At 26.5% G+C, this 25,798-nt stretch overlaps 1 protein-coding gene across 4 annotated transcripts in view; it reads right to left on the bottom strand.

Annotated features, from left to right (window-relative positions):
* Positions 1-4,859: 4,859 nt before the first annotated feature.
* Positions 4,860-25,798, bottom strand: part of LOC132924228 (cell adhesion molecule Dscam2-like) — a 277,463-nt gene continuing 256,524 nt past the window's right edge. For all 4 annotated transcript variants that reach the window (XM_060988402.1, XM_060988401.1, XM_060988403.1 and 1 more), the window contains 19 exons: positions 24,950-25,069; positions 24,697-24,861; positions 21,980-22,130; positions 17,982-18,130; positions 17,748-17,906; positions 12,701-12,856; positions 11,576-11,697; positions 9,555-9,732; positions 8,335-8,610; positions 8,011-8,135; positions 7,714-7,908; positions 7,467-7,587; positions 7,255-7,398; positions 6,962-7,102; positions 6,408-6,560; positions 6,139-6,263; positions 5,908-6,028; positions 5,522-5,594; positions 4,860-5,317 (listed from right to left, as the gene is read on the bottom strand). In XM_060988402.1, coding sequence (XP_060844385.1) covers positions 5,134-5,317; positions 5,522-5,594; positions 5,908-6,028; positions 6,139-6,263; positions 6,408-6,560; positions 6,962-7,102; positions 7,255-7,398; positions 7,467-7,587; positions 7,714-7,908; positions 8,011-8,135; positions 8,335-8,610; positions 9,555-9,732; positions 11,576-11,697; positions 12,701-12,856; positions 17,748-17,906; positions 17,982-18,130; positions 21,980-22,130; positions 24,697-24,861; positions 24,950-25,069 — 2,858 coding nt within the window. In that variant the 3' untranslated portion in view covers positions 4,860-5,133. The remainder of the gene's footprint in view (positions 5,318-5,521; positions 5,595-5,907; positions 6,029-6,138; positions 6,264-6,407; positions 6,561-6,961; positions 7,103-7,254; positions 7,399-7,466; positions 7,588-7,713; positions 7,909-8,010; positions 8,136-8,334; positions 8,611-9,554; positions 9,733-11,575; positions 11,698-12,700; positions 12,857-17,747; positions 17,907-17,981; positions 18,131-21,979; positions 22,131-24,696; positions 24,862-24,949; positions 25,070-25,798) is intronic.

Raw genomic sequence — 25,798 nt, 5'->3', positions numbered from 1 at the left:
CCTAATCAAAACAATTATAAGATACATATTATTATATATTTATAATTAAGATATACCTAAACATATATCATAGATATGTTGTACTTCCTAAGTTTATAAATATAATATGCTTAGTTAGTATTTAAAAGAGATTAAGTATATACTATACTGTATAATCAATCTGCTGTGTACCATAGCTATCAAATTTCTGCGCACCCGAGTTGGGTCCCCAAGTATCAGGGTCTAATCAAAGATTGGGTTCGGTATTATTTAAAATATTTTAAAGTATTTTAAGTAAATATACAATGCAAACGAAAAATATTAAAAAAAAATTTAAATATAATATTTAAAAATATTATGTTTTAGATTTTTTGGTAATAGTATTAATTACTTATGACTTATGAGGAACTTTGTATTACATTTTCAATATTTTACCATACGAATTGTAGATATAAAAAAATTAAATTACTAAATAATTTGTAAATTTACAGAATTTTGATGAAAATTGTCAAAATTTGAACTTTAAACGCTTATAAAGAAATATATATCTTTGATATTTTTTAACAGTTTTTCTTTAACATTTATTTATATTTAATACTATTAAATCTTTATCACACATGTGTAATAAATTCAAAAGTTAAATTTTTATCAATAAACTGTTCATATTTGTATCAATTTTGAGTATTATTTTTGATTATTTTTTCTTCTGCTAAAATTATAATATTTTAAAAAGTTTTAATTATTTTTTTGTTTATAAAATGTACTTAAAATGTATTTTAAATACAATTTTCATTTTATTTTTCCAGTATAATGTTAATTTGTTATCAAAAGATCCTTAATACCTACCTAAAAATGTATTTTTAAATTATCTTACCTTAAAATGGCAATTGTGTATACCTTTGTAGAAAACAGTGTTGTTAAGTTTTTTTAGGCTGGCCTACTCTGAAATAGGTGATATATAATTAATAAAACAAAAAAATTATGGTTTATTTAAATAAATTTCAAAAATATTCGATTTTTGTTGGCCGAAAAAAAAATACGTGTGAGCCAATATTTAATGATTAATGCTTTGATACAGATTTGTATATAGTCTTTCTTACTAAGCTTGGTACTATGTAATGCAAAAATAAATTCAATCGGAAAAGTATCTTAATATTATGTATTGGCAGATACATTTAGTATATATTCTTATATGGTTTATATTAAACGTCAATGCATACAATTTTATCACTAGCAAAAAAAAACAAAATGTTGTTGAAAATTATAAAACGTATATCGACTAAATAGGTGTATACATTTTTTAGAAATACATTATTTAAGATAAATCTTAAAACATTAAAAAAAACAATAAAAATAAAACCATTTTTTTTCCATTTGAGACACGTAAGTATATATAGTCACATTTTAATGTAAAAATAATGGTTCCCTATAAAAACGAAAACAAATGTATATAAAATAAATGACTAGTAGAAATATGAAAAATCCAAGTCGAAATAAAAGCGAAAAAAGGTTTGTGGACAATGCGATGCATGTGGGTAGTGGCCGTTAATAATTTTAGCGGCATCGAAGAACGAAATTCTTCCTTTGCACAACGAGACTGAATTGATTTCGTTGTGTGGGAATTCCCGAGATACAGTTTGTGTCAACAGACTTTGTTTGTTTTGTAGAGTGTAGGTACAAGTCCCGATTTGATACCATATGGCGTCATTGGACATTTGTCGCACGACAGACCTCCAAGTGTAGTGTGATTATTCGCTTATGTTTATATAGGTGTTTATTTATGTCGGTTTATTATTGTAAACCGCCACACGACAGAGCAGCGTTTCCCAAACTCTCGTTTGAGCTGGCCCGGTAATTAGATAATATTTTTCCCATTCGCGACCCACCAACATATTGTCTTACGTTTATCAATGTGTAAAAAAAAGGCAAAATAAAACACATTTTAATGTCCACATAGAATTGTATAGTACAATTTAAGCGTTAATTTGTGACAACAATGTAATATAAAATTATAATATATAGTTAATAATTATATATTATAGTTGACTACTGTCAGTGAAAAGTATGAAGCTGTTATTTTCTAACTAGGAACTCCAAGTTTGCTGGAAAGGACGTTTTTACTAAAAAGTTCAAATTATCAGACGAAATTATAAATAATACAATTTAATATGAGAGTTTTATTAAATTCTGCGACCCGGTATTATATTTTCGTGGATAGAGCGTTGGTTGTGTATTCGAAGTGCAATGAACGTCGGACTGCGAACGCTAGATGGCATTATATATCCTATTTGTGAATTTAGTTCACGTTTTGACACATTCCATGCACTAGAACACATAAACGAGAATTTTTACACGAAATTAGTTTTTCGTTTATTTTATTGTATGAACCACGTGCACGAATAACTTTGAAAACTTAAAATTTTACCCAAATATTTATACTTAATTTTCGCATATTATATTATTACGTGGTATCATTTAAACAATATTGTATCGCTTAAGCTATGCACAGATATTTGAAATTTTAAAATTTTTAATCGCTTTTTCTAAATGTCGATAAAAATTCACCGTCGGACAATGATAATTGAAAGTTTAACACAAAATTCTTCACAAGTTACTATTACAAAAAAATGTATACATTTATATCTATCGGTGCAATACCTAATAAGTAATAACTATATTATATAGGTACGCGTGTTTTTACGAGTTTACGATTATGGTTTATTGCATTTCTATCGTTTCCGATATCAATAAACGGTACGCGCCACATAACCTAAAGAGTTATGATTCTCCTCAACCATAATAGGTATATAAAATAATATAATATTCATTCGTGTCGTTATGGATGCTTTACAATTTAAATCCACTTCGCACATCGCGCAACGGCGCAACGCCTCTCACTTGCGAACTTTATGTACACAAAACTATCGCAAAAACAACTACAAAATAAAATGTATTACTTATTTAAAAGTAAATAAGTAAATAGTTAATAATATTCGATAAATCGAAATATAAAATAATTGTTGGCAATTGATTTGTTTAGAAAATTAAAATAACGCTAAAGCATTTATCCCGCGATGACTATAATATATAAGTCGATCATGTTTTGCGTTTACTTGGTAAACCGAAACCGCAAGAACATTGTCTGTCGAATTATTATAGCCAAACGACCTTACGTTTTCACCACGGAAATAGCGTCCTATCGTCTAATCAACCCGTCCAACATAATATTAATCATCAATCGAATTTACAAACGGTTTTCGGTCCGTCGATCGGTGACCACGTCGTACCGCGAGATTGAAATAACCGACGCGCTCGCTACCCCGCTGTTTCGCCGATGCCGATGCCGCCGCCGCCGCTATCATTCAGCTCGCGTGCGTGTGTGTGTTCCGTTTACCGTAGTAGTTGTTCTGCCGGAGACGTTCTTCGCTATTGTTGCTGAAATCGTTATATTTTACTCTTTTGTAGTCTCAAAAATAAATCTTTTTACAGTACAATAATAAGATAGCTTCGGTGAAGCGCTCGCGTTGTTCAGCGCATTAATAATTCATGGCCGCCGTTACGATTTGTGCGGCTTTAGGAAATTTTTAAATTGCGAGAACCCATAATATTGTGGAATAAAAGCAATTTTATTATATTTTCACTTTATAAGTATCGAAGTTTGAACTAATTGGATCATTATTAATAATAATATATAATACTAATTAAATCACCAACAAATGGGAAAATGAAATATAAAAACCAAAAAAAAAAAACGTTTCCTTGAAATCTGGAGTTGTATATTTATTGAGTTTAAAATATATTATATTATATAGAATAAAATACACTTATAAAAATAATTATCTTCTCCGAGGTAAACTTATTTTATTGTTAACGATTACTTAAAAAAATTTTCAACACCGCTCTCAATAAATTTGATAATTTTTATTTACATTTTTAAAATAACTTAGGAATAATATTTTTTATTATATAGGATGACCATTGACCATTGAAAATAAATATCATAAAGTTGGATATATTTTTAAATCATACATTTGCCTAAAAATAGTTGACCAATATGTATATATATATTTTTTGGGTTTTATTTTTTTCATACAATCTATACAATTCAGTAGAATAATTATGAGTGAGTTTATAAGTTTAGGTTATGGGGATGTGCGTAGAGAAGTTGTCCGTTAATAACATTCTAATTTGTGAATATTTTATTTGAAGTTAGTTAAGCAGTAGGTCATGATAACATTTCCTTTCATTCTTTTTGGGGGGTTTTCTGGGTTGTATTGGATAGGTATATGATATATTATTAATTATCATACATTTTTATTTTTTTTTACATAAACACAAGAAATAAAATTTTTAAATGATGTTGATAAATAATACATTATTATAAAATATACCTTATGCATTTGTTTTAAAAATAATAAGATCATTTTTTAGAATAATTTTTCATGTTTTTGATAAATTTACTTCAATATTTTTGAAAAATTATTTTTTGTTCCATTAAAAAGAAAAAGGGATGGCATATAACACTTATTATTATATATAGGTACTATAATAACGACTATTTATACCAGTTGGTATTTATAAAAAATGTTAAAGAGTAAAAAATATAATTTATCTTTTTCTTTTATTAAAAACTACGCCGAATAAAATAATACGTATAACTTCACTGGACATATTTTGTGTTTTTCAAAATTATTTATTAAAATTATTTCAGGAGGCAATATGATGAGATGAGAGCATTTTTATAATATTTAATAAAACACTTATAAAACAATTTATAGAAATGCCTAGTTGAGATATAAAATGTTTTAACACTGAGGACTTTTTAAACGATTTTCATGATAAATGATTATACGTAGGGTAATAATTTTAAGACATAATAATTTCAACATAAAAAGGAATATTATATTATTGTGATAACACTGATAATTATTTTAATATGACATCAATTAAAACTTGAATCTAACATAGATATAAATCATTTCTTTTTTGATGATTAAATATAATTTAGTTAAACATTATAATAATAATAATGATTAATGGTAATAATTATATAATTTTAATAATAATATTATTATTAATTAATAGTAATAATTATAATTTAAAAAAAAAAAAAAAATACAACAAAAATTATATTATTATGTTTAGTAATTTTACTTAATAGCATACTCTATACGGAACTGGTCTGGAACCACGGCCTGAGCTCATGGTTCCATTATCTTCTTCATCTGTATCGTTGTGGGGATATGTTCCATGATGCTGTATAGGCATCATGAATGTGGTCTCGTGTAAGTTTGTGCTTCTACATTCTCTGGAATTCTGATTAGATCCACGTCTAGAACTAAACAAAATGTCAAACAATAATCAAGTAAATAAAAAAATTGATGCAAACAATTTGGATGGTGCAAATTATTTTTTTTATTCATTACTTAGGTTTTGAACACCAATTTGAATAATACTATATTTATAGTTGTTTTTTTTAAATTTATATTATAGATACCATAAATCTTTTAATTATTTATGTTTTTAAAGCCATATAACTTACTCTGGTAAAGGTAATAATCTCCGCTTAGGTTTCTTCATTGGCTCACATGTTTTTGAATTTCTCTCAATGTCATCTATATTATAAATTAAATTTTCACTCAGTTAAAGGAAATTAAAATTTAAAAATACATCTTAAATTGCATATTAATATAATAATTAATAATCATTATAGGTTACTCATATTTCCTATGTATTTATATACTTTCATACATTATAAATAATATTATATTATATTTATAGTTATATGAATATTTTAATATTTAAATATTAAATAATACGTAGTAAAAAGAAAAGACTAATTTTAAAAAATGGCAAAAAAAAAAGGAGAGACGAGTGGTCATTTGTAAAATTGTTAAATCATGTTTATAAGTATATTAATATACTTACAAAACTCATGAATAGAACTACTTTGACTTTTTAAATCATCATTGTTGTTGTCTGAATAAGAGGGTACTCGTTTTGGTATAGGACGTCTTAAAAAGTTAGTGTAGTCCGCCTGAGAGCAATACTAAAAAAACATTATATTTATTATTATAATATATTATTATTTATTTAATATAATACAATAATATTGTGTTTAAAAAATAATCTAATGAAGTAATGAATATATAGAATTACCAATCTATTACAATTGCATATTTCCAAATTTTCACCGCAGTTAGTACAAAAGTATTGTTTATTCCTTTTTGGCGATTTAGAAGGAGAAATTTGAAATGTCGCATATGGTGATATTTCATTGTAGTCTAAAAACAAATTACATATAGTACACTTGTTAATAATATTTTATATTTCTTATCTATTCACAGTTAAAAAATGATGATGTATTATAGATATTTAAAAAGTACAATTTATTTTTTAAATTTTAAAGTGTTGTTAAATAGTTTTACTTGAATCGTCATTTGTTAGTATGGTACTCTTTGACTTGAATGGTGTACACGTTTCATATGCATCTGAGTGTATTTCAGATTTTGAACAACTATTATTTTTTAAAATCATATTATTTGCTTCCAAATGACGTTGATTTTTTTTATACATGTGCCCTAAAAATCAAGCAATCATAATTAATATAAACTAATTTTCAAATTATTTTATTTGGTACCCCTACAAAGAATATTGTGTCAAAGTAAAATTATTGAGAACAATATTATCGGATCTTTGTTGGAATAGTTTGAAAATGTTGTAAAACCAAACATTTTTTTCTAAAATACATATAATGAAATTGACAAAAAATGTACAAAATTGTTCTCAAAAATTGTCATTTTTTGGTTTTTTTAAATTTAACACATACAAAAATCTAGTTTCAGAATAATATGATATATGTGATTGTATTAATTATGTCTGTGCGTTAATATTATTAATATGGTATAAATATTGTATCAAATTTAACATTCTTCAAACTGTCTTATTAAATTCAACTTTATGTTTTATATTTTTCCCTTACTATATTTATAACATATTATCAAAGAAACACTGATGACTATGAGTAACAATAAGGCTACTGCGAGTGGCCACATTACAGCTATATTGTAAATAGTCAGCATTATCTTGTCATTCACTGATAGTGCTTCTTTGTCATAATTTGCTGAAAAAAGATAGTAAAAATCTGTTATTTATTATTATTATTATTATTATTTATTTAATTATTCAATCAAAACCATTGATTATGGAGAAAACGTTGAATTTATTCTCTATAGGTATTAAATTGATTTTATATAATTTTCATAAAAAACGAACCTCCATAATTAGTTAGGGTCGAAGCAGTGTACATTGTTGATGTCATACCGGCAGAATTATAGCATTTTACCAGAATATTATAATTTGTCGAAGGACTTAACGTTTCAACTGAGTAAATTCCATTAGGTGTAATGTTTTCGTTAACTAAAAAAATACATAAATAATTTGCTCTATGCGGGATACAAACACTTGATTTTAATAATAAATATTACCCGCTGTCCATTCTTTTTCAGTAGTTAGTCTTTTATACACGGAAAAATGTGTGATTGGACAATACTTGGCGTTCCATTTTTCCAAATGAATCAAAAATCCAGACACCATCTGTTCGATAGCCTAAACGAGTAAAAATTAAATCGTAAATAGTCGGAAATTGCAATATCACTTAACATTGATAACACTAAAACCTGAAAATAATTCTACCATTTGACTAAGTTAATTAAATTAAATTTTTATGAGTACTTCGTTTTGGGTGGGTGCAATTGGCGTTTTTCCTTGTAATGTCTTTACGTTAAATGATCTGCTTTGCATTCCGTGACCCACACGGTTGCTTGCTGAAATGCTGAACGCAATCGTTGTTCCGCATTTAATATTTGGTAATGTGAATACATTTGAATGTGCAGGCAGTGATATTTCCGTGTACATGTTTTCGGGTTCCTGAAATTTATTTCGATTGAGTGTGATCAATTTTAATTTTTTCAAGTACATTGATTTATTTTTTTTTCACATATCGTTTTATAAAATGTGTAATCAGCTTACATTAACGTATTTGTACGAAAGTAAATACTGCTGGACCGCATAAGTGTTCGGCGCTTTCGTCCAATTCACGGTGACATTTGTCCAAGACACGTTGACTATGCCGAGAATTGGCGGTTTTGGTGGCTCTGTAAATTCATCATAACACAAATTATAATATGTGTTTCATGATATAAAGTTATTAAATCATCGAGTTAATCGAGACGGATTTGCGTTAACAATTTTCGTACTAATTTACAATCAACATATTTACGATTTTTGAGGGAATGTATAAATGCAGTGGTGTCTAATTAACACTCAAAAAAAAAAAATATATATTATACTTGCCGACGACTAGTAACGAAGTGGTAACATTTTCGGACCCATAAACATTCCATGCCGTACACGTATAGTTGCCGGAATCAATGCTGGTCACAGATTCCAAGTGTAACGTGAAGTTATCATAGACCAATCTCTGAGACTGTAATAAGTCGATCGGTTGACTATTGAATGTCCATTTTACGTTTGGAGTTGGAATACCGGACGTAATACAAGGCAGATCGATGTTGGTGTGCCATTTGGTCTGTATCTTGCCGTGGAAGTTTCCAATGGCTGCGGGCATTCCTAAAAGTCATTAATTTAATTTTAAATATTTTTTAACGCCCGAAAATATCTATAACAAAATAAATAAAATATCTTTATGCATGTACAAACTAAATAATTTAAAACAATATCTCAGGATTATTCAATATAATTTGATTAAATTCTGTGTTGTTTACGCCAAAAATGTTACGTCTTTATAATTTTAAGAAGAATTTACACCATTGTATTTAGTTTTAAAATTATTAAATATTTTATGTCATCACAATATTTTTCGGTGTTCTGCCTTTAATTTAATATTGTGTCTTTTGATGCCACAACAATGATATTTAATAAAAAATATGTATAATTAAATATCAGTAAATAATATACACAAATCGGTAACGATAATTTTGTGGTGTAACGTTATTGTGTAATAAGGAAATAAACCATTAGTCACCACATAAATATTATAATAACGAAAATAATAAAAGAAAAAATAATAGGCACATTTTTCACAGTGAATTTATAAATTGTGAAAAATAACTAAATATGAGTGTGTACAAGCCAATGCAGTTTTTCTAGTGTCACGGTTTGTTTATAATATTATAATTTTATAAAAGTCTATATTCGACAATATAATTATTGTTTCTGTGATGTTTCTTATGTGGTTAGATAATACAAAATAAACTAACGCCTTTACTTCGCGCTTCATTAATTATAATACAATACAGTTGTTTTACTTAATTTTTCTTCCCCAAATAACGTGAAAGAATTATCGAGACAAAATGGCGTGGTTTTATTTATGGACCTTTGCGAATATAATATATACTGTGGTAGGTACGCTAAACCTGCTGGTTATACATATCACAAAGTACTCAATTTCTACGCACATTGAAATTAAAAAACTGTTATCACCGATGTGACCGAACCTAACTTATAATTATATAATACTAAGTATATAATATATAATATTATAATATAGTTACCGCCAGATTTCACCGTCGACAAAGAAGCCGTCCGCGACTTGTCACTCTCACCTACGCTGTTGGTTGCGGTTATCCACCACAAATAGCTGCTGGAGTGTCTGAACATGGACAACTGAATCTGTCGGACGTGTGGTTCGAATGACTGTGACTTCACGGCACCTTGCATTCCGTTTATTTTCTATAAACACAGATTATAACACACGTAAACAAATCGACATACGTATACTGATACCATGGTACCGCTATTTAGGGATTTTTGCAGCAGTGCACGCGGGTGTATACGCAATACTGTTTTCGCCGTTTCTGTAATACGCGATTTCTTTCGGACCATCGCCGATGTACGATACTCGAAATGAAAGTAAATTCTAATGTAAGTGTAATATTTTTAAATATTTATGGATCATAATAAACGTTTCATAGAGATCTGAGTCATTTTATCATGAGTATAAAATATAGCATATCAAGAGTTAATAAACAATATAACAATACCTAGTGAAACAGTATATTTTACATCATTAGTAAACGTTATACTCGTACATAGAAATGTATACAAATAATACAGTGCGTTGGCACTATACATAGAGTTTTACAGGTTTGAGTTACGAAAAGTATTTAAAGGAAATTAAAAAAAACTAGCTCAAATAATAATAATTAGAAACAAATAAGTTATACTCACTTATAAAGTATAACCTAATAAGTTCATATTTGGTAAAACGAAATTCTTACATAGTAAATATTAAATATTATGTCTATTACATAAAATATAAAATACCAAAATTATTGTAAAATTATATTGTCATCTATAACTGATATGATGCAATTCATTATAAGACTATTTTATAATGAAAAATGTATATATTTTCTACATTAAAAATGTTATAATGTATAACTCGTATTAAACTATTAAGATACTTAAAAAAGTGCTATGTTATCCTATCAAAGGTTTGAGTAAACTTGATTACTTATTTTAAATATATTTATTCTTTACCATTCACATTATAATAGTTAATTTAATAAAAATATGTTAAGCCCAGTGATAATATTATAACTATTATATGTATACTTTTAAGAAATGTAATTTAATAAAAAGGTATAGAAGCCAGCTTGTCAAAGGGCAAAAATTCGGGAAATATGTAGTTAAGTAACATGACGTTCATATAATAAGTCGTACGCAGAAAAATAAAATAAAAACATTTCAAAGATAAAAAAAATAACTACATAGAAAACTAGATCAAGCCTCGTAGAAAAATTAGATTTTTTTATTAGACTCTAATAAAAAAAATGTATAAGACTCTATTCAGGTTGGATGTTATTCTGATTTTTAATCAATTTTAAATTAGTAAATAACTTGTGACGTATAGTATTTTATTACAACTTATTAACATATCATTTTTAAAATACTAAGATTCCAACGTAACTGGCAAAAAGTATACATTTTTTAAATAAATAACAATTATCTAAATATAACAGTTTCAAGAGGCATAAAGGCTTATTCGTACTGAAAACGTGTTGGCTTAAACATCCTGAATTACTCGGTAAATAGTCTATGGGTAGGGTAGATTATTTAAATATGCATTAATAAAAAATAAAAATGCTTAAACAATTTTAAAAATTGGATTAAAATTTTAGTGATTTTTATTGATCGTTTTCATTTTGTATCATGTGCGTAATAGAATAAAAATATTAATAGATTTGATTTTTAAATTAAGGTAGAAATAGTTGAGTGAATTAAATTTGATTTTGCTAATTTTCGCCTTTAATGATTTTTATAATTTATTACTATTTTTTATAAATTACATACATTATATTTCACGTTACTTTTACTTAATATTTAAAGAATAGTTTTAAAAACCTTACCTATGTATACCAAAATATAATATAATACTAAAGATTGATATTATCGAAAATGTAATATTATTATAAAGTTACTTTTAATCATGGATTATAAGTTATAATAATTGTTTAGGCCATAAATTAATAATATTATTCTGATCCTAATTATACAAAACGCATAGTATTACCTCTCGTTCGTAAAGTGTGAACTGTTGAATCTGTCCATTCGGTTGTTTTGGTGGTATCCAAGATATAAGAGCCAGGTTTGGTGATAAAAGCATAGATTTTAAACCAGCTGGTGCTTCTGGTACTAAAATCAAACAACACAATCGAAACAATGTTAAATAATTAATTATTTAGAAACACTATTCATTCATATACAATTTTATAACGAAATATAAATACATTTTGAATAAGTAAAAATTCTGCTAGTTAAATTTTTTCATAACCGATAGCACGTGCATTTTGGTAAATGGTCTTTAATAATTGCATTGTTTTTTTATACTGGAGAACAAAACCCAGATAAACTTGAAGTTAAAAATGAAGAAATTTGTTGAACATTCCGAAAAGTTTATTGTCTGATTGTGTAAAGGGAATTAATAATTATTTTAATTAAATGTCTATTGTCAATTTATTATTTGTCATCAATTAATTTAACGACAACTTTGTTGAAAAAATATAATTCTTTGATTACGATCTTTGAAAGCTTTTGATTATTCTAGAACTTAATAAAATATGTTATACAGAATGGTTCTTTTAACGAACAACACTATTATTTCAAAATAAATTAACTTTTTTTTACATAATTTCTAATTGAATTAAACCTTTTGAAGAAATAAAAAATATTTTTTTCAATGTTTTTATGGCAATAATTTTGAATTCCAATATGAATTATTTTATGTTCTAAAGCAGAATATTTTAGACAAGGTATCTCCGTAATACATTACTCAGGTCACCAAAACTTCCAATATTTATTGCTTATCAATTGCTTTTCTTAATTTCGATTTTTACACATCAAAATAGTTCAAAATATATTCTACTTAAGAATATTAAATTAAAAAATATGTTTTCATTTAAAAAAGTAAAAAATGTTAACAAATTAATACGATAAAACATATAATTTAAAAAAAATGTTGTTTATTTTCGATGGAAATTATGTAATAAAATATTTTCAAAGAAGTTTATAGATTTTGAAATATTCAGTGTTGTTTAATAAATGAATCATAATATATAATGTATGACAAAAATATACAAACAAAAGCAATTTTTAGCCATAAAAATAAATCAAAGGACACATAGTTTAAATATCTTACAACTTTCTGAAGTTCTGCAAATAAGAGGTTTGCTTGATTTTCCCGGTCCTTGGATCGTGTTTACTTTGATGGAAAACACGTACTCAGTATCAGTATCGAGATTGGAAATCGTTGCATCATCCCCATTATGAAAAACTTCAATTTCATTGTATTCGTCTTGAAAAAGTAATGTTTTTTGTTAATGAAAAAAAAAAAAAATAAAATCGTGTGAGACATAATATAAATCCTACTAAAAGTTAAATCTCACCTTTGCAAAAGTTGATTTCAAGAATCAAAAAAATACGAGGAAATATTTAATATTTTTTACTCCCTTGTAATAATTATTTAAATTTTTGTATAAAAGCATGTTTGTTTGATAAGATTTTATATAATGATGTAATATTAAATGCTATTAAACGATACAACACATTCGGTAGTTTGGTTATAACGAGATATATTTTTTATTTTTTTATATACCTGTATTAAAAGTTGGAATGATATATTTTTTTTGTTCATAAGTTTCATAATAATTAGTTACAAATGTTTAGATCTGATAAACAAAATTAAAGAATAACTGTATAATTATTATAATCTTCATCTGCGGTATTAAATGCAAAGTTTTAATTGAAATAATATTAATTGTTTTTCACTTTTTAAAACTTTTAGTTTCTGATAATATAATGGAGCCGTTATATGATTATAATATTACCAGAGACACGAATCTTGTATTAACTTGGTTTTTACACTGATAAACTTTATTTTATTATTATTTTCTATCAAATGAAATTATTTATTAACCGTCATTTCTCAGTAAATTACAGTAAGTTCATTAATTATTATTTATTAAATACATATTGTTATCAACCGTCGCTGTAATTTATGGACAAGGGAAATATTAGAAAAAATACTTATTTTTTTAATAAGAAATCACATTTAAAAATAAATCCAGTGAAAAAACTTAGGAAATATTGTTGTGAATAAAATATATTGAGTAGATATTTAATATCGTATATATATATATAATATATATGTATATATGTATCATATAATATAAATATTTATTATCATAATACAATGTACCTATGAATCATAATAAATTACAACTCATAAGACATACAATGCAAACCATATATTTTAAGTTAATATTTCACAAGCTCTACAGTATATGCGTCACTATTTAGAGGGCTGAAGGATAGGTACACATTTATTGCACTATTTGCAATGGTTATTAAATAGGTTTTTTTTTTATATAACAATATAAAAAAATAACAAACAAATTTCAAACCTTTTTATAATCATTATAAAAATTGATATTTAAATCAATTTAGTTACAAATATATACATAATATATGTGTTATTTTGTTATTATAAATGGTCGATATTTTTTTAAGCCTTAAGGTAAATGCAAATTTGGCATAATATTAACTATAGCAAAACCACATAATTCTGCTTATATCCGTCTTGGTTAACATTATCAATATGATATTTTTAATATTTTTATTTCAGCATAGTTATTAAAAAAAAAAAAAACAATTGGAGTTTTTTCTTTCTTGGAATAGGTACTAAAAACCAAGACAACATTTATAATGATTGGAATTATTAGTTTTTCGTTAAAGCCCAAAGAAAGGTTATTTTTTTTCCTGGAAGATTTATTTTTTTTCTCAAACCGAATGAGCTCTTAGACTTGTTTAGGTGGGTGTGACAAGTTAGGTTTTTTTTTATTTTAAATTTCGTAGTATGCTGTAAATATACATCTTGGCACCGACAAACTTTAATTGAATTCCAACATACACCGTATGCATTTTTGTCGTTGGCTTTTCGCCATTCAAAACAAGAAAAGGTACCTACATAGACGAACGAAATTTAAGGTTTATTTACCGTATCCTATGGAGTAAAAACTTTGTTAAATAATTTTCTAAGATTTTTGAATAGTATAAATTGTGGATATATTTATGATTCCTATATACCTATAATGTTAATTTGCGTGTAATATGACGTATTTTATACAATATTACAATATAACTTTCACGGGCTCGTTAAACTCAAATTTTATTGATGAACACTTAATAATTAAATTAAATATTATTTAAAATATACAAACAGTTTGTGTGTGTTTAAAATATTATAATCTGTTCGTATAGATTTAATTATGATTTGTTAGTGCCACTAAGCTTTTTCTGGCATGTGTAAGATGAAATACTTATAAACCATGTGTGTAGTCTAATTCAATCACGAGGATCAAAAAAATGATTATAAGAATCATTAAAAGTTAAGTTACCATATTGTAATAATTTTCATATTATTACGCCACACAGCTTCATAATTTAATATCATCATATCATTTATTATTTTATTTTTATTACTTAGTAAATAATAGTATCTATGAACATTATTAATATAATCAAAATTATAACATTAATATTCATACATACTATCTATACCAGTGATGCCCAACCTTTTTTGTTCGGCGTGCCACTTTGGTAAAATATCATCTCCGAACGGGTCACCAAATATAAAAGTACAAATAGTACAGTCCTAATCTAATAATATAATTTTGTTATACATAATAAGTGTACAATATATTATATGGCGTATATCTTCTATTGAAAAGATCAAGAATTAAGGTAAGAAACTATTCTAAAAGGCCAACAAAAGATTAAGATATACTGATATAATGATCCATAATTAAAATCATATAAATAAAAGGCACGCAGACCTAGGCTACCATATAAAGAACATATAGCGTTACTATTGATGCAACTTGTCTTTAAAATAATAATATAGTTAACTAGAGGTGGTCATAGTCAGGACGTATATTTAAAGACAAATCAAGGATCTAGGACTGTCGACATCCCTTGCCTCTTCGTTTATTATAATATATAGGAGCATAATATATATTATTACGAAAGATGATTGATTAGTAAATGGTTTGTGAATATTGATTTAAAGTTAATTTTTTTACGCGGTTGCCTAGGTCTGCGTGCCTTTTAATTATATGATTTTAACTTTGGGTATTACGACAATACATCTTATAATATATTGTTAGCTTTTTAGAATAATTTCTTGCCTTAATTCTTTATTCGTATGTTGATTGTTTGAAGTATTTTGATGAGGAGTTTATTCAAAAAGAGAGACATTTTTTTAAAGGCATGGAATAAATTGTAAGTACTTTTTGAATGTGGTAATAAAGAGTATTATAATAGTGCCACAATAGTACCAAACGCCGAAATGGATGTGAATACATGCCCGTGTATTGAAACGGATAGTGTAGTAAGCAGGCTTGGATGGTGTTAGTAGACTGCAGTGGAATCATAAAGGGGTTCTACTTATAGTGTGGACCTTTGTACCTTGTTGACAAACATATGATATAGTTCTTGTGTATTAATATGTTTTTAGCAGATTACATATTATTATGTTCAACGTTATAAGATATTGTTATTGTACATTAAGTAAATCGTATTTATGATAAGTACCTATAGTTCATTGTATAGAGTATGTATGAATATTAATGTTATGATTTTGATTATGGCAATAATTTCCGTAGGTACAATTTTTTACTAAGTATAAAAAATGAAATAACAAATAATATGATGATATTAAACTATGAATCTGTGTGATGTAATAATGTGAATATCATTACATCCACTCTCGTTTTTTTGATATTATTTCCTCATAATATGGTATAATTAGTACATGTTTAAACTTTAAAAAAAAAAAAATATATAAAATAAATGTTGTTAATTTTTTATATGGTTAATAAGTAATTTTAATTAATTAATTTAAATAAATAAATGTTTTTATCTTTACTTTTTTTCTATATTATGTACCTATTGAGGTTTCAATTTTTTTTTATCATTTTGGTTATAATGACAATCGGTTATTATGACCTATTTTCCTTGGTCCCTTGAACGTCAGAACGTCATTATAAACGATTTCTACTGTATATACATTGATTAATATGGTTAAATAGTTTTTGTTTAATATAAGTATAATAAAATTGATTGAAATAGTTATTTTATTATGTAATGTAAATAAAATTGATATAATATAACAGTTTCAAGTTCAGTTAATAAAAAAATAAATAAAATATGTTTATATAAATGCCAACATTATTATCAACATTTGTTAAGATTTAATACTTAAAAAATAGAATCAGAAAAAAATGTCTCCAATACTATTGAAACTCTCATAATTTGTATAGCCGAATAACAAAATTACTAATAATTCCAAAAAGTAAAATGTTTGAAATGACTAATGAGTAAATAAGTAAATATCACGAATATCACAAATATTATTTTATTTTGTTTTAGAAAAATAAATGTATATTAGTTTGAAAATTATTTTAGATATTTTTATTTTTATTTGTATGCTTTTAATTAGTTATATTTATCTTTACCTAAAAAATTAATTTGTTGAAAATAGCCATGCATAAATTATTAATTTAATGATTAAAGTAGTGTAATTATTCGAGTAATTAATATTCTATTGGTAAATGTAGTAAATCGATGTTTACAAAGCTGTAAAATTACTAAAATTGAATGTGTTTATCGCTTTAAGTAAAAGGTAGTTTACTAAACTATCGTTACGCTAATTTGAATACTTCAAAATAATTTTGAATAATGTAATTAAGACACGGAAATAATTTTCCTGCTTATTAATAATATTGCCTATAACATATTAATTAAATTATAGTAGTGATTACTATATATAGTCAATATTCTCACAGTTATATTCGTGTAAAAAAAAAAACCTAACATCATTATATTTGGATTATATCTTCTTTTTTTAAGTGATACAACTTATATCAGTTGACACAAGGACAAGAATAGAACACTTAATATAGAATTTTGATGGAAGAAGCCATCCAGAGACTACATTTTCAAGAATTAAATTATAATTTGTTTTTCGTTAGAAATAAAACTATTTCTTTCACACTTACACTTCAAAGAATGGTTTGAAAAAAAAATATTTAATAATTTCTAGCAAACCAATAAGTTTTTATTTTTACCGGAAACATTAAACATTGTGATTGTTAAACTTCGTTCGTGCAATTTTTAAATAAACTCACTTATTAAGTCATCCGCAGGTACCACCTTTGAGTAGGTAAGAATATATCCCTGCACATAGTCGTTCATTAAGTTATTCGCGTTCAAGTCGGTCCATCGCAATCTCACACTGTTAGGAGTAGTGACGTTGCACGATAGATCATCCGGCGGAGATCCCAAAACTAGATAAAATAATTTAAAGTTAATTACAAAGTAATGTTGAGATAAATCACTAGAAATCATGGTGTCTGACATACCTTTTATTTCTAATTCCATAGCCGCCTCGTGTTTCCCCAATGAATTTTCAGCGACGCAAACATATCTTCCAGAGTCTGTGGCACTCACTTTACTAATAATCAATTTTGACTTTACAGATGTATCGGTGTACATTTCCTCTACGTTATATCTATTGACAAAAAACAGCGTATTACCGGTTTAATAATGCACTTAAAGTGTATTCTTGGTTCATATAACCGCACCGTGTTCGGTATAATGATAGAGAAGTGGTAGGTATTTAATTAAGAATCAAGTGGATAAATAAATATTTTCAAAATAATATTTGTGTATGATAAATCATAAAATAAATAACGCATACCTATATTTAAATGTACGTATACATATCGGTATATTAAAAATATCTAAATGTGTTTTGTTTTTAACTTATTTTATTTTCAGTTTAATACTTTGCAAATAAATTAGCTACAAAATAAGCTATTATTAAAATATACTCTAAAGTATTTTAATTTACAGTGTGCATTGAGATGATATTTGTAATATATAAACAGAAGTACAATGCTATAACTTAATAAAAGTTTTAAACTGATTTACCATTTAGAAACCTATAACCATCGGTATTGCATATTTGTGTTATCATGAATTTTAAAAACCAACATAATATCAAATGTAATATCTACTGCCAGTGTTTATGCATTTCAGATGATTATATTACCAATCATAAATTATTTTAGTAATCATTTACGAGTTTATAAGGTAAACAGTTTTCAAAAGTAAATAATAAATGAACATTATTAAATCATCGATATTATTTATCTTTAGTGTAATATGCTGTTTAAAATGAATTTAATATTTTAATTTATTTTAAACTTGAACTGCTATTTTATCGTTATAATAAATATAGAATATAAATCACATTTAAATGAAATGTTAAAACTGTAGTGCATATTAAAACATAAGACAATATTAAAATGTGTTGTATTGTTTTCTTTAGAGTAGTTTTGATGTGAGCTCCTTTAAAAATTAAAATAAAAGAAAGTTTGATCTCTATGAACTAAAATATTATGTTATTACATATTATAAAATATGAAGTGTTACTGAAAGGTATTTAAATTGTTTAGAATTGTTTAGTGAGCTGTCGTTAACAATTTAACCTTATTCCTGTAGCTTATTTTGTGTAAACGTGAATATGAACATAATAAATTATGTCTTTAAATATATTAATCTGTATTTATACATTTTTCATAAGCTAATATTCGTTATAAGTACTTGTTTTTTTTCTTAAATATATTCAAGAAAAATAATACATAAAATATAACTATAATGTTAAAATTGAATTTACAATAATTTAAAATTATCACACAATCGAATATTACGATTCAAAATTATTTTTATGTGCATAGCTGTTATATTATTATTTTAATCAACATTCTTGGATTAATAACTAGTAATTATTATAGTTTACTTGTCGAATGTAATTAAATTAAAAAGAATTTTAAGATTTATACATATTTATTATCGTGTATTAGAATATTAGAATTATAATGTGTTATATAGTTATGCTACATCACTGAAAGAATATTTCAATTTGATATGATATTATAAAACAAAAAGTGATTTATTAATACGTAATATTCACTTATACAAAAGAATGAAAAAAAAAATGCTCAAATGACATCATAACTAGATAACACATGAGTAAGATTTACAAGGCTAATTTTTTTGTAGATTATTTTAAGCTCATAAATATTAATATTTGGTTTATTCTCAAAAATCTCTAAGTCTAGCCATACATTGGGTTTACAATGCTGTCACAAACAAAACGTGTTGCCGGAGAAAATTTCAACTACGTGACCAGGTTTCGAAAAAAATTATATTTTCTATTTTGTCTCAGTAGCCTTCCTTGAAACTACATAATATTGTTTCTACAAATGTATTCGTGTTCATAATACCTTAACTTTTTCAAGCATTACCATTATTTCTATGAGGGTGTATTTGAAGTATAGTACCTAAATTGTATTTTATTTTTTTAGGCAGACGTGAAGGTTTTCCCGTTTCCCTACAAATTACCTAATTTTTTACCAGAGACCCATATTTTGAAAAAAAATATTACACGGTCCTTAACTCGTTCATAAAATATTATAAGATTGATGTTTATATATTATTTTATTGTTTTTTTTCTTTGTTTCATTCATAATATTCGTACACGAAATAAATAAATTACGAGTATATTGTTATTGTTTGTTTGAAAACGATTAAAAAGATTTAAAATGTTAGGATCTTATTCTATGTAATCATTTTAGATTTAAATTTTAAAACTTAAATGGTTAGAAAAAGATAACATAATTATTATTATTAATATTTCATCATAGACTTTATTATTATTAAATAATTGTATATCTATATAGATAATCATAATTATGCATAATGTTGAACAACTAAGTACAAATATTTTAAAGTAAATCGCTTTTGACCTGTTATTGTTGAATTTAAAAAAAAAATCTTATAATTAAAATAACAATCAAGATATACAGCAATGTATTTAATAAGGGAATGTTCGAATAATATCTTCGAAGTTTTGTAGAAAATGTTATAAAAAAATATTTTGAATGACTTGTACAAGTATTAGTCTCTAGATTGAAAAACATACCATATATAAGTAGGTGCACTTGTTAAAATACACTTGTTTTTTTTTTTTTTTAAACAGTTATGTTAAATAAATATTTAACTTGAGTAATTTGTCAAAATTTTTAATGTTTTTTTTCGATTTTTTCATATGCTACTATGCTAGCCACCTATTTATTATTTGTATAGTTAAATGGCAAGTAAAAATATTTACTAAATAGTCTTAGTTATCAGCGTGCAAAAATGGTAATTGTGCCACGGTTTACAATTTAACCATATTATATCGTCATTACGATAACATTTATATTTTATAAATGACAAAAATAAAAAATACATAATAATATTCAATAATATACAACCATTACTCGTATTACTATAAATAGAAATAATAAGTCAGTTTTTTTAAAACTCTTAAATAAAACCCAAACCGACAACCGTACAAGTATGAGTATTGGGTTTATTTATTTCTATAATAATTGTTGATAAACCTTTTTAATCGCTCTGTCAAGCCATATTGTTCCATTAAGTATTTAAAGTGATAGAATAAAATATGTATAAAATAATCGTTACAGTTTATGTCACCAGAACCGCGTATTGAAGTATTCAATAATGCTGCATTAAATGTCATTTAAAAACAATAAATATAGAACATCGGAATATATTGAATATATTTATCATATCAATCGACAATACGCATATTTTCTAATTGAATAATATTCAATGCTTTCAGTATAAGCACTGCATTATACAGCATATAATATACATAAACATTTTTAATTATTTTCTTAATTACGTTATAATACGTTTAAATCCACGACAGGCGTTATACTACGAATCTATCAACTTTAATACCACCATAGAGTCCATTTTTCTCAAACATAATAGTCTGCATTTTATTTTTCTAATAATTTATTTTTTTAATAGTAATAATACACTGTTATATAAAAAAAAGAAAAAAGTGTGATAGAATACACATCAAACTTTCTCTATACTCAAATATTGATGATTTCAAAGTCATCATTAGTTAAAATAATATATTTTGTTGTTCATATTCATTTGATCCTATATTGAAAATATCGCATTCATGTACACTAAAACGTATCGATTATATTGTGAAAACAAAATCCAATTAAAATCTAAATAATTAAATTAGCATAAATTTCTTTGGTGTTACTTACACCCAACTAACTTTATAATGGAAACTCTGCGATACATATATTTTTATTTTTCCTTGGCGTAAAACATTAAAGGTAGTATATTATTAATATGCATAACACAATATAGGTACGACGTCGGAATGGTATATATTTTGCATCCGAAAATAATATAAGCGTTTATTAAATTATACAATATTATTTTATATAAATAATTCTACAGTTGGATTGTCGGTGGTTACCTGAGATTAGAGCTCTTGTAGTTCAGTTGAACCGAGCCTTTGATCCACGATATGTGTATCGGCTGGTCTCCGGTCGCCTCGCAATCCATGGATGCCACCCCGCCGTTTATAGACATGTATTTCGTATTCGGAAGTATAATGTGTGGTAAGTCTGGACAGAGTAAAAAATAAAAAAGAAGCAAACAAACATACACATATACAAAATATAAATAAATGAAAAAAAAAAAAAAAGGTCGGAAACCGCATAATAAAAGAGTAAATAACTCGAACCGACAGCAGCTACGGTCTCTCCGAGCGCATATACATATTACATACATAACAGAAGCCTTAATATTCTAGTATCTTTTCGTACAAATATTTGCACACCTCCGTCACGTGCACGCGCTCGTACATTTATGCGCGTGCATATATATATATTGTATATGTGAGTTCTCGGCGACCTTATAATAGATTTTCATAATACGTCGTCGTCGTCGTCGTCGCGGTATCTTCCGCAGCCACGACCGTCGACGGTCGGTAGACCCGTCCTCTACACAATATCGAACACAATCGACTGGTGTAATACTAATGGTTATTCCGGTTTCTTTTCTCCGTTTCTAGTTCCTCTGCAGACGACCGGCCAGCAAAAAAACGCGCACGATAGATCGGCCGCTCGATAGGTACGTCTTCGATTAACCGTCACCAGCACACGGCCCGTGTCGTTTATGGTTTGAGTGTGCGGCAGGCGCCGGAAGTGAAAACCGTTTGAAAAAGACGGGATATCGTCGACGAGATTTGGTTGACACCGATAGTGCGTTAAGAGGACGTCGTACCCGCGTGTGTTGTCTCTGTCTTACTAAAATGTAGATCATAGCAAATTTCCGTTCAGCAGAACACATTTTGTGATGTCAGCTTTAATATTAGAGTAAATTTACCTATTATTTAAATCTAAAGGTAAGAATATTACCTAGAAAATGTCATAATATGCTTTTATTGATATTATTATCATTTTAAAGTGAGTTATATGACTACAGCAGTAATACTACTGTATTTTAAAGTTGTAATATTTTACATAGCTGTAACTCACTTTTAAATGATAATATCAATAAAAGCATATTATGGCATTTTCAACAGGTACAATGAGGTAAATTTACTTTAATATTAAAGCTAACATCACAAAATGTGTTCCGCTGAACAAAAATTTGCTATGATCTACATTAGTAAGTCAGAGACAACACATACGGGTACAACGTCCTCTTAATGATTGCACAGGATGTCTTGACGCGATCGCGGTGTATAGCCACAGGCTCAAAGCGTATGATTTCGCGGGCAAATACGAGATATACTCGTAAGACCACTGGTCGTTTCGGAAGCAATCGTGTAAACTAATAATACGAGTTATTATATTATATTTGTATAATAGTGCGAATGATTAGGTATACAAAATATTATACACAATATACACAATATACGAGTACAATACGCGGTTCAATCGTTAGGTACTCTCGACGAAAAAAAAATAAACATTTTATCGATATTAAGTGCGTTTTTTTTATGTTGCTTAATTTAGCAGTTGGATTTCAATAAGCTGATGTTTTGTATTAGGAAGTCTTTAAACTCGAATTAAATGCTTTAATTCCTTAATTTTTGTAACTTTCAGTTGAAATGTATTCATATGTTTTATTTCGAAACTCTGCAGTGGTTAGATAATTTACAGTTTATGCGGAATGTCGTTAAGGATCGTGATAACATCGCTAGAATTCGTATATAACTGTTATTATTTCTATTACATATAAATTGCATTCGTCTGTACCTAATTTGTACAAACCACTAATAAATATACGGTTAGTTCTGTATTTTGTTAATCAGTAAAGCGATTTATTATATTAAGAATATTTGATAGATCTACTTTAAAACCTTTTCTTGGCATAACTTCACACAATTTCCTATTATCAGCTTGTTAAAAAAATATATATTCCATGCTTAACGTATTTCGTGAATATAAATTAATGTATACAATTTTTACTGTAAATCATACAATTAAATGATATTTTATAATTTACAAATAAATTCAAGTGCAGTAACGTTTTTAAAACGTACGATTAAATATTATGATTTTTCCGAAAATTTCAAATGAGTTTTTGCAATTATCAGTGATTGCAGGGATATGTATTTTAAATTTTTTTTTATATAGTTTTATTGTTATTTTTAATTAAACTAAGTTCAACTTCACTAAAATTAATGAATACAGTTTTTTCTCTCTCTAAGCTCATTGGGGACTACACTTAACGCAAAGCTCTGTGTACCCTCGAGACGAAAGAGTGTAATTTTAAGTATGTATACATTGATTATATTTACTACGTCTTAATTTTTTGATTATATTCACCTTAACTGTATTTCACCAAAATTAAATTTAACAGGTTAGAAAATATTTTGCTTAGTCACTTCAAGGTAATAATAATAATATTATTAAATGAAAAATGCTATTATAAATAATTATGTACCTAACTAGAGCAATAACAGGCAAATACATGTCGTATGTATTTCATTGAATAAATATGGTTTCACGGTAAGTTTATTATAAAATAAATTGTATAATCATTGTTAGGATTGTATTATACGATATTTTAATACAGAAATAATTGGTTGATATATAACAACTACGGTATACATATATTTCACATTTAAAGCGGCTTTACACGAGAATTTAAACAAATTGACAAATAAGCACCACTCACCTTGTACGTTTAGACGAATTATGGAAATAATGGGCGAGCCGACTTCGTTATTTGCTTCGCACGCGTAGTAGCCTTCGTGTTTTTTTGTCACTTTATTAATAACCAAAGTGCCGTCAGATGTCACGTTATCCATTACGTCGTCACTAAACTGATCCGAATCCTTACCTAATATTACATACGTAATATATTATAATTATTTCCGCGCATAAATGTGGGCCAACTACAATAATAAATTATGTGTGTTATTTATTACTGGATCCTTTTTTCCATTTTATCGTCGGTTTTGGATGTCCCGATGCGGAACAATTGACTTCTGCTTGATCATCTCGAACTACGTTCACGTCCTTGGGTTCGATTATCCATTCAGGGGGTACTATAAACAAAAATCTGTTAGATTTCGAATATGACACATTGTGTGTGGGTATCGATCAAACGGTATGTGAGAGTACGGTGCCAAGTGCGGATAGCATGCAATAATATAAAAATAAGTGATGCGAATTTAAGATTCGCCTAAGAAGATAGTAAAACAATGAAAACGTTATTAATAGAAATTACACGTAAAGGTCTGTTAAAAGTTGATAAATAATTTAATTAACTTCGTCAGCCAGCGTGCAGTGGACCAAAGATGCGATTATTTCTCAATAGAGCATTAATATTATGCTTTAATAGCGCGTACTTCTTACACAAAATGTATACTAACTAAAACAATATTTTAAATTATTTTTAACTAGTTTCGTGAACATCGAATTGTCATTTTTTTTTTTTTTTTAATAATTCTTTAAGTTTGTAAGAACACTCGAGTTAATGTTTGTACGTTTCACGTGGCTACTGAAATCTTATCAACATTAAGTAAATTATTTTGATTTGAAATATCGCCACAATCATAGTATTTAAGAATATTTCGTTTAAGTGGAGATATTATTAAATTCACGGACAGACTTCGATCGAATTATATAATATAATACCTCATAATAATTCCACTAGCCGTATTCAATTCGACGTGGTTATCGTTGTATCGAACCATTTCCACAAGTACAAAATGTGTCTGCTAAAATTCAAGTATACAGGCTCTAGAACCGAAGTACTTGTATCTATCCGATCA

The sequence above is a fragment of the Rhopalosiphum padi genome, chromosome 3 (genome assembly GCF_020882245.1).
Source record: "Rhopalosiphum padi isolate XX-2018 chromosome 3, ASM2088224v1, whole genome shotgun sequence".
Taxonomy (NCBI): Eukaryota; Metazoa; Arthropoda; class Insecta; order Hemiptera; family Aphididae; genus Rhopalosiphum; species Rhopalosiphum padi.
This window is presented reverse-complemented; position numbering and strand designations above follow the sequence as displayed.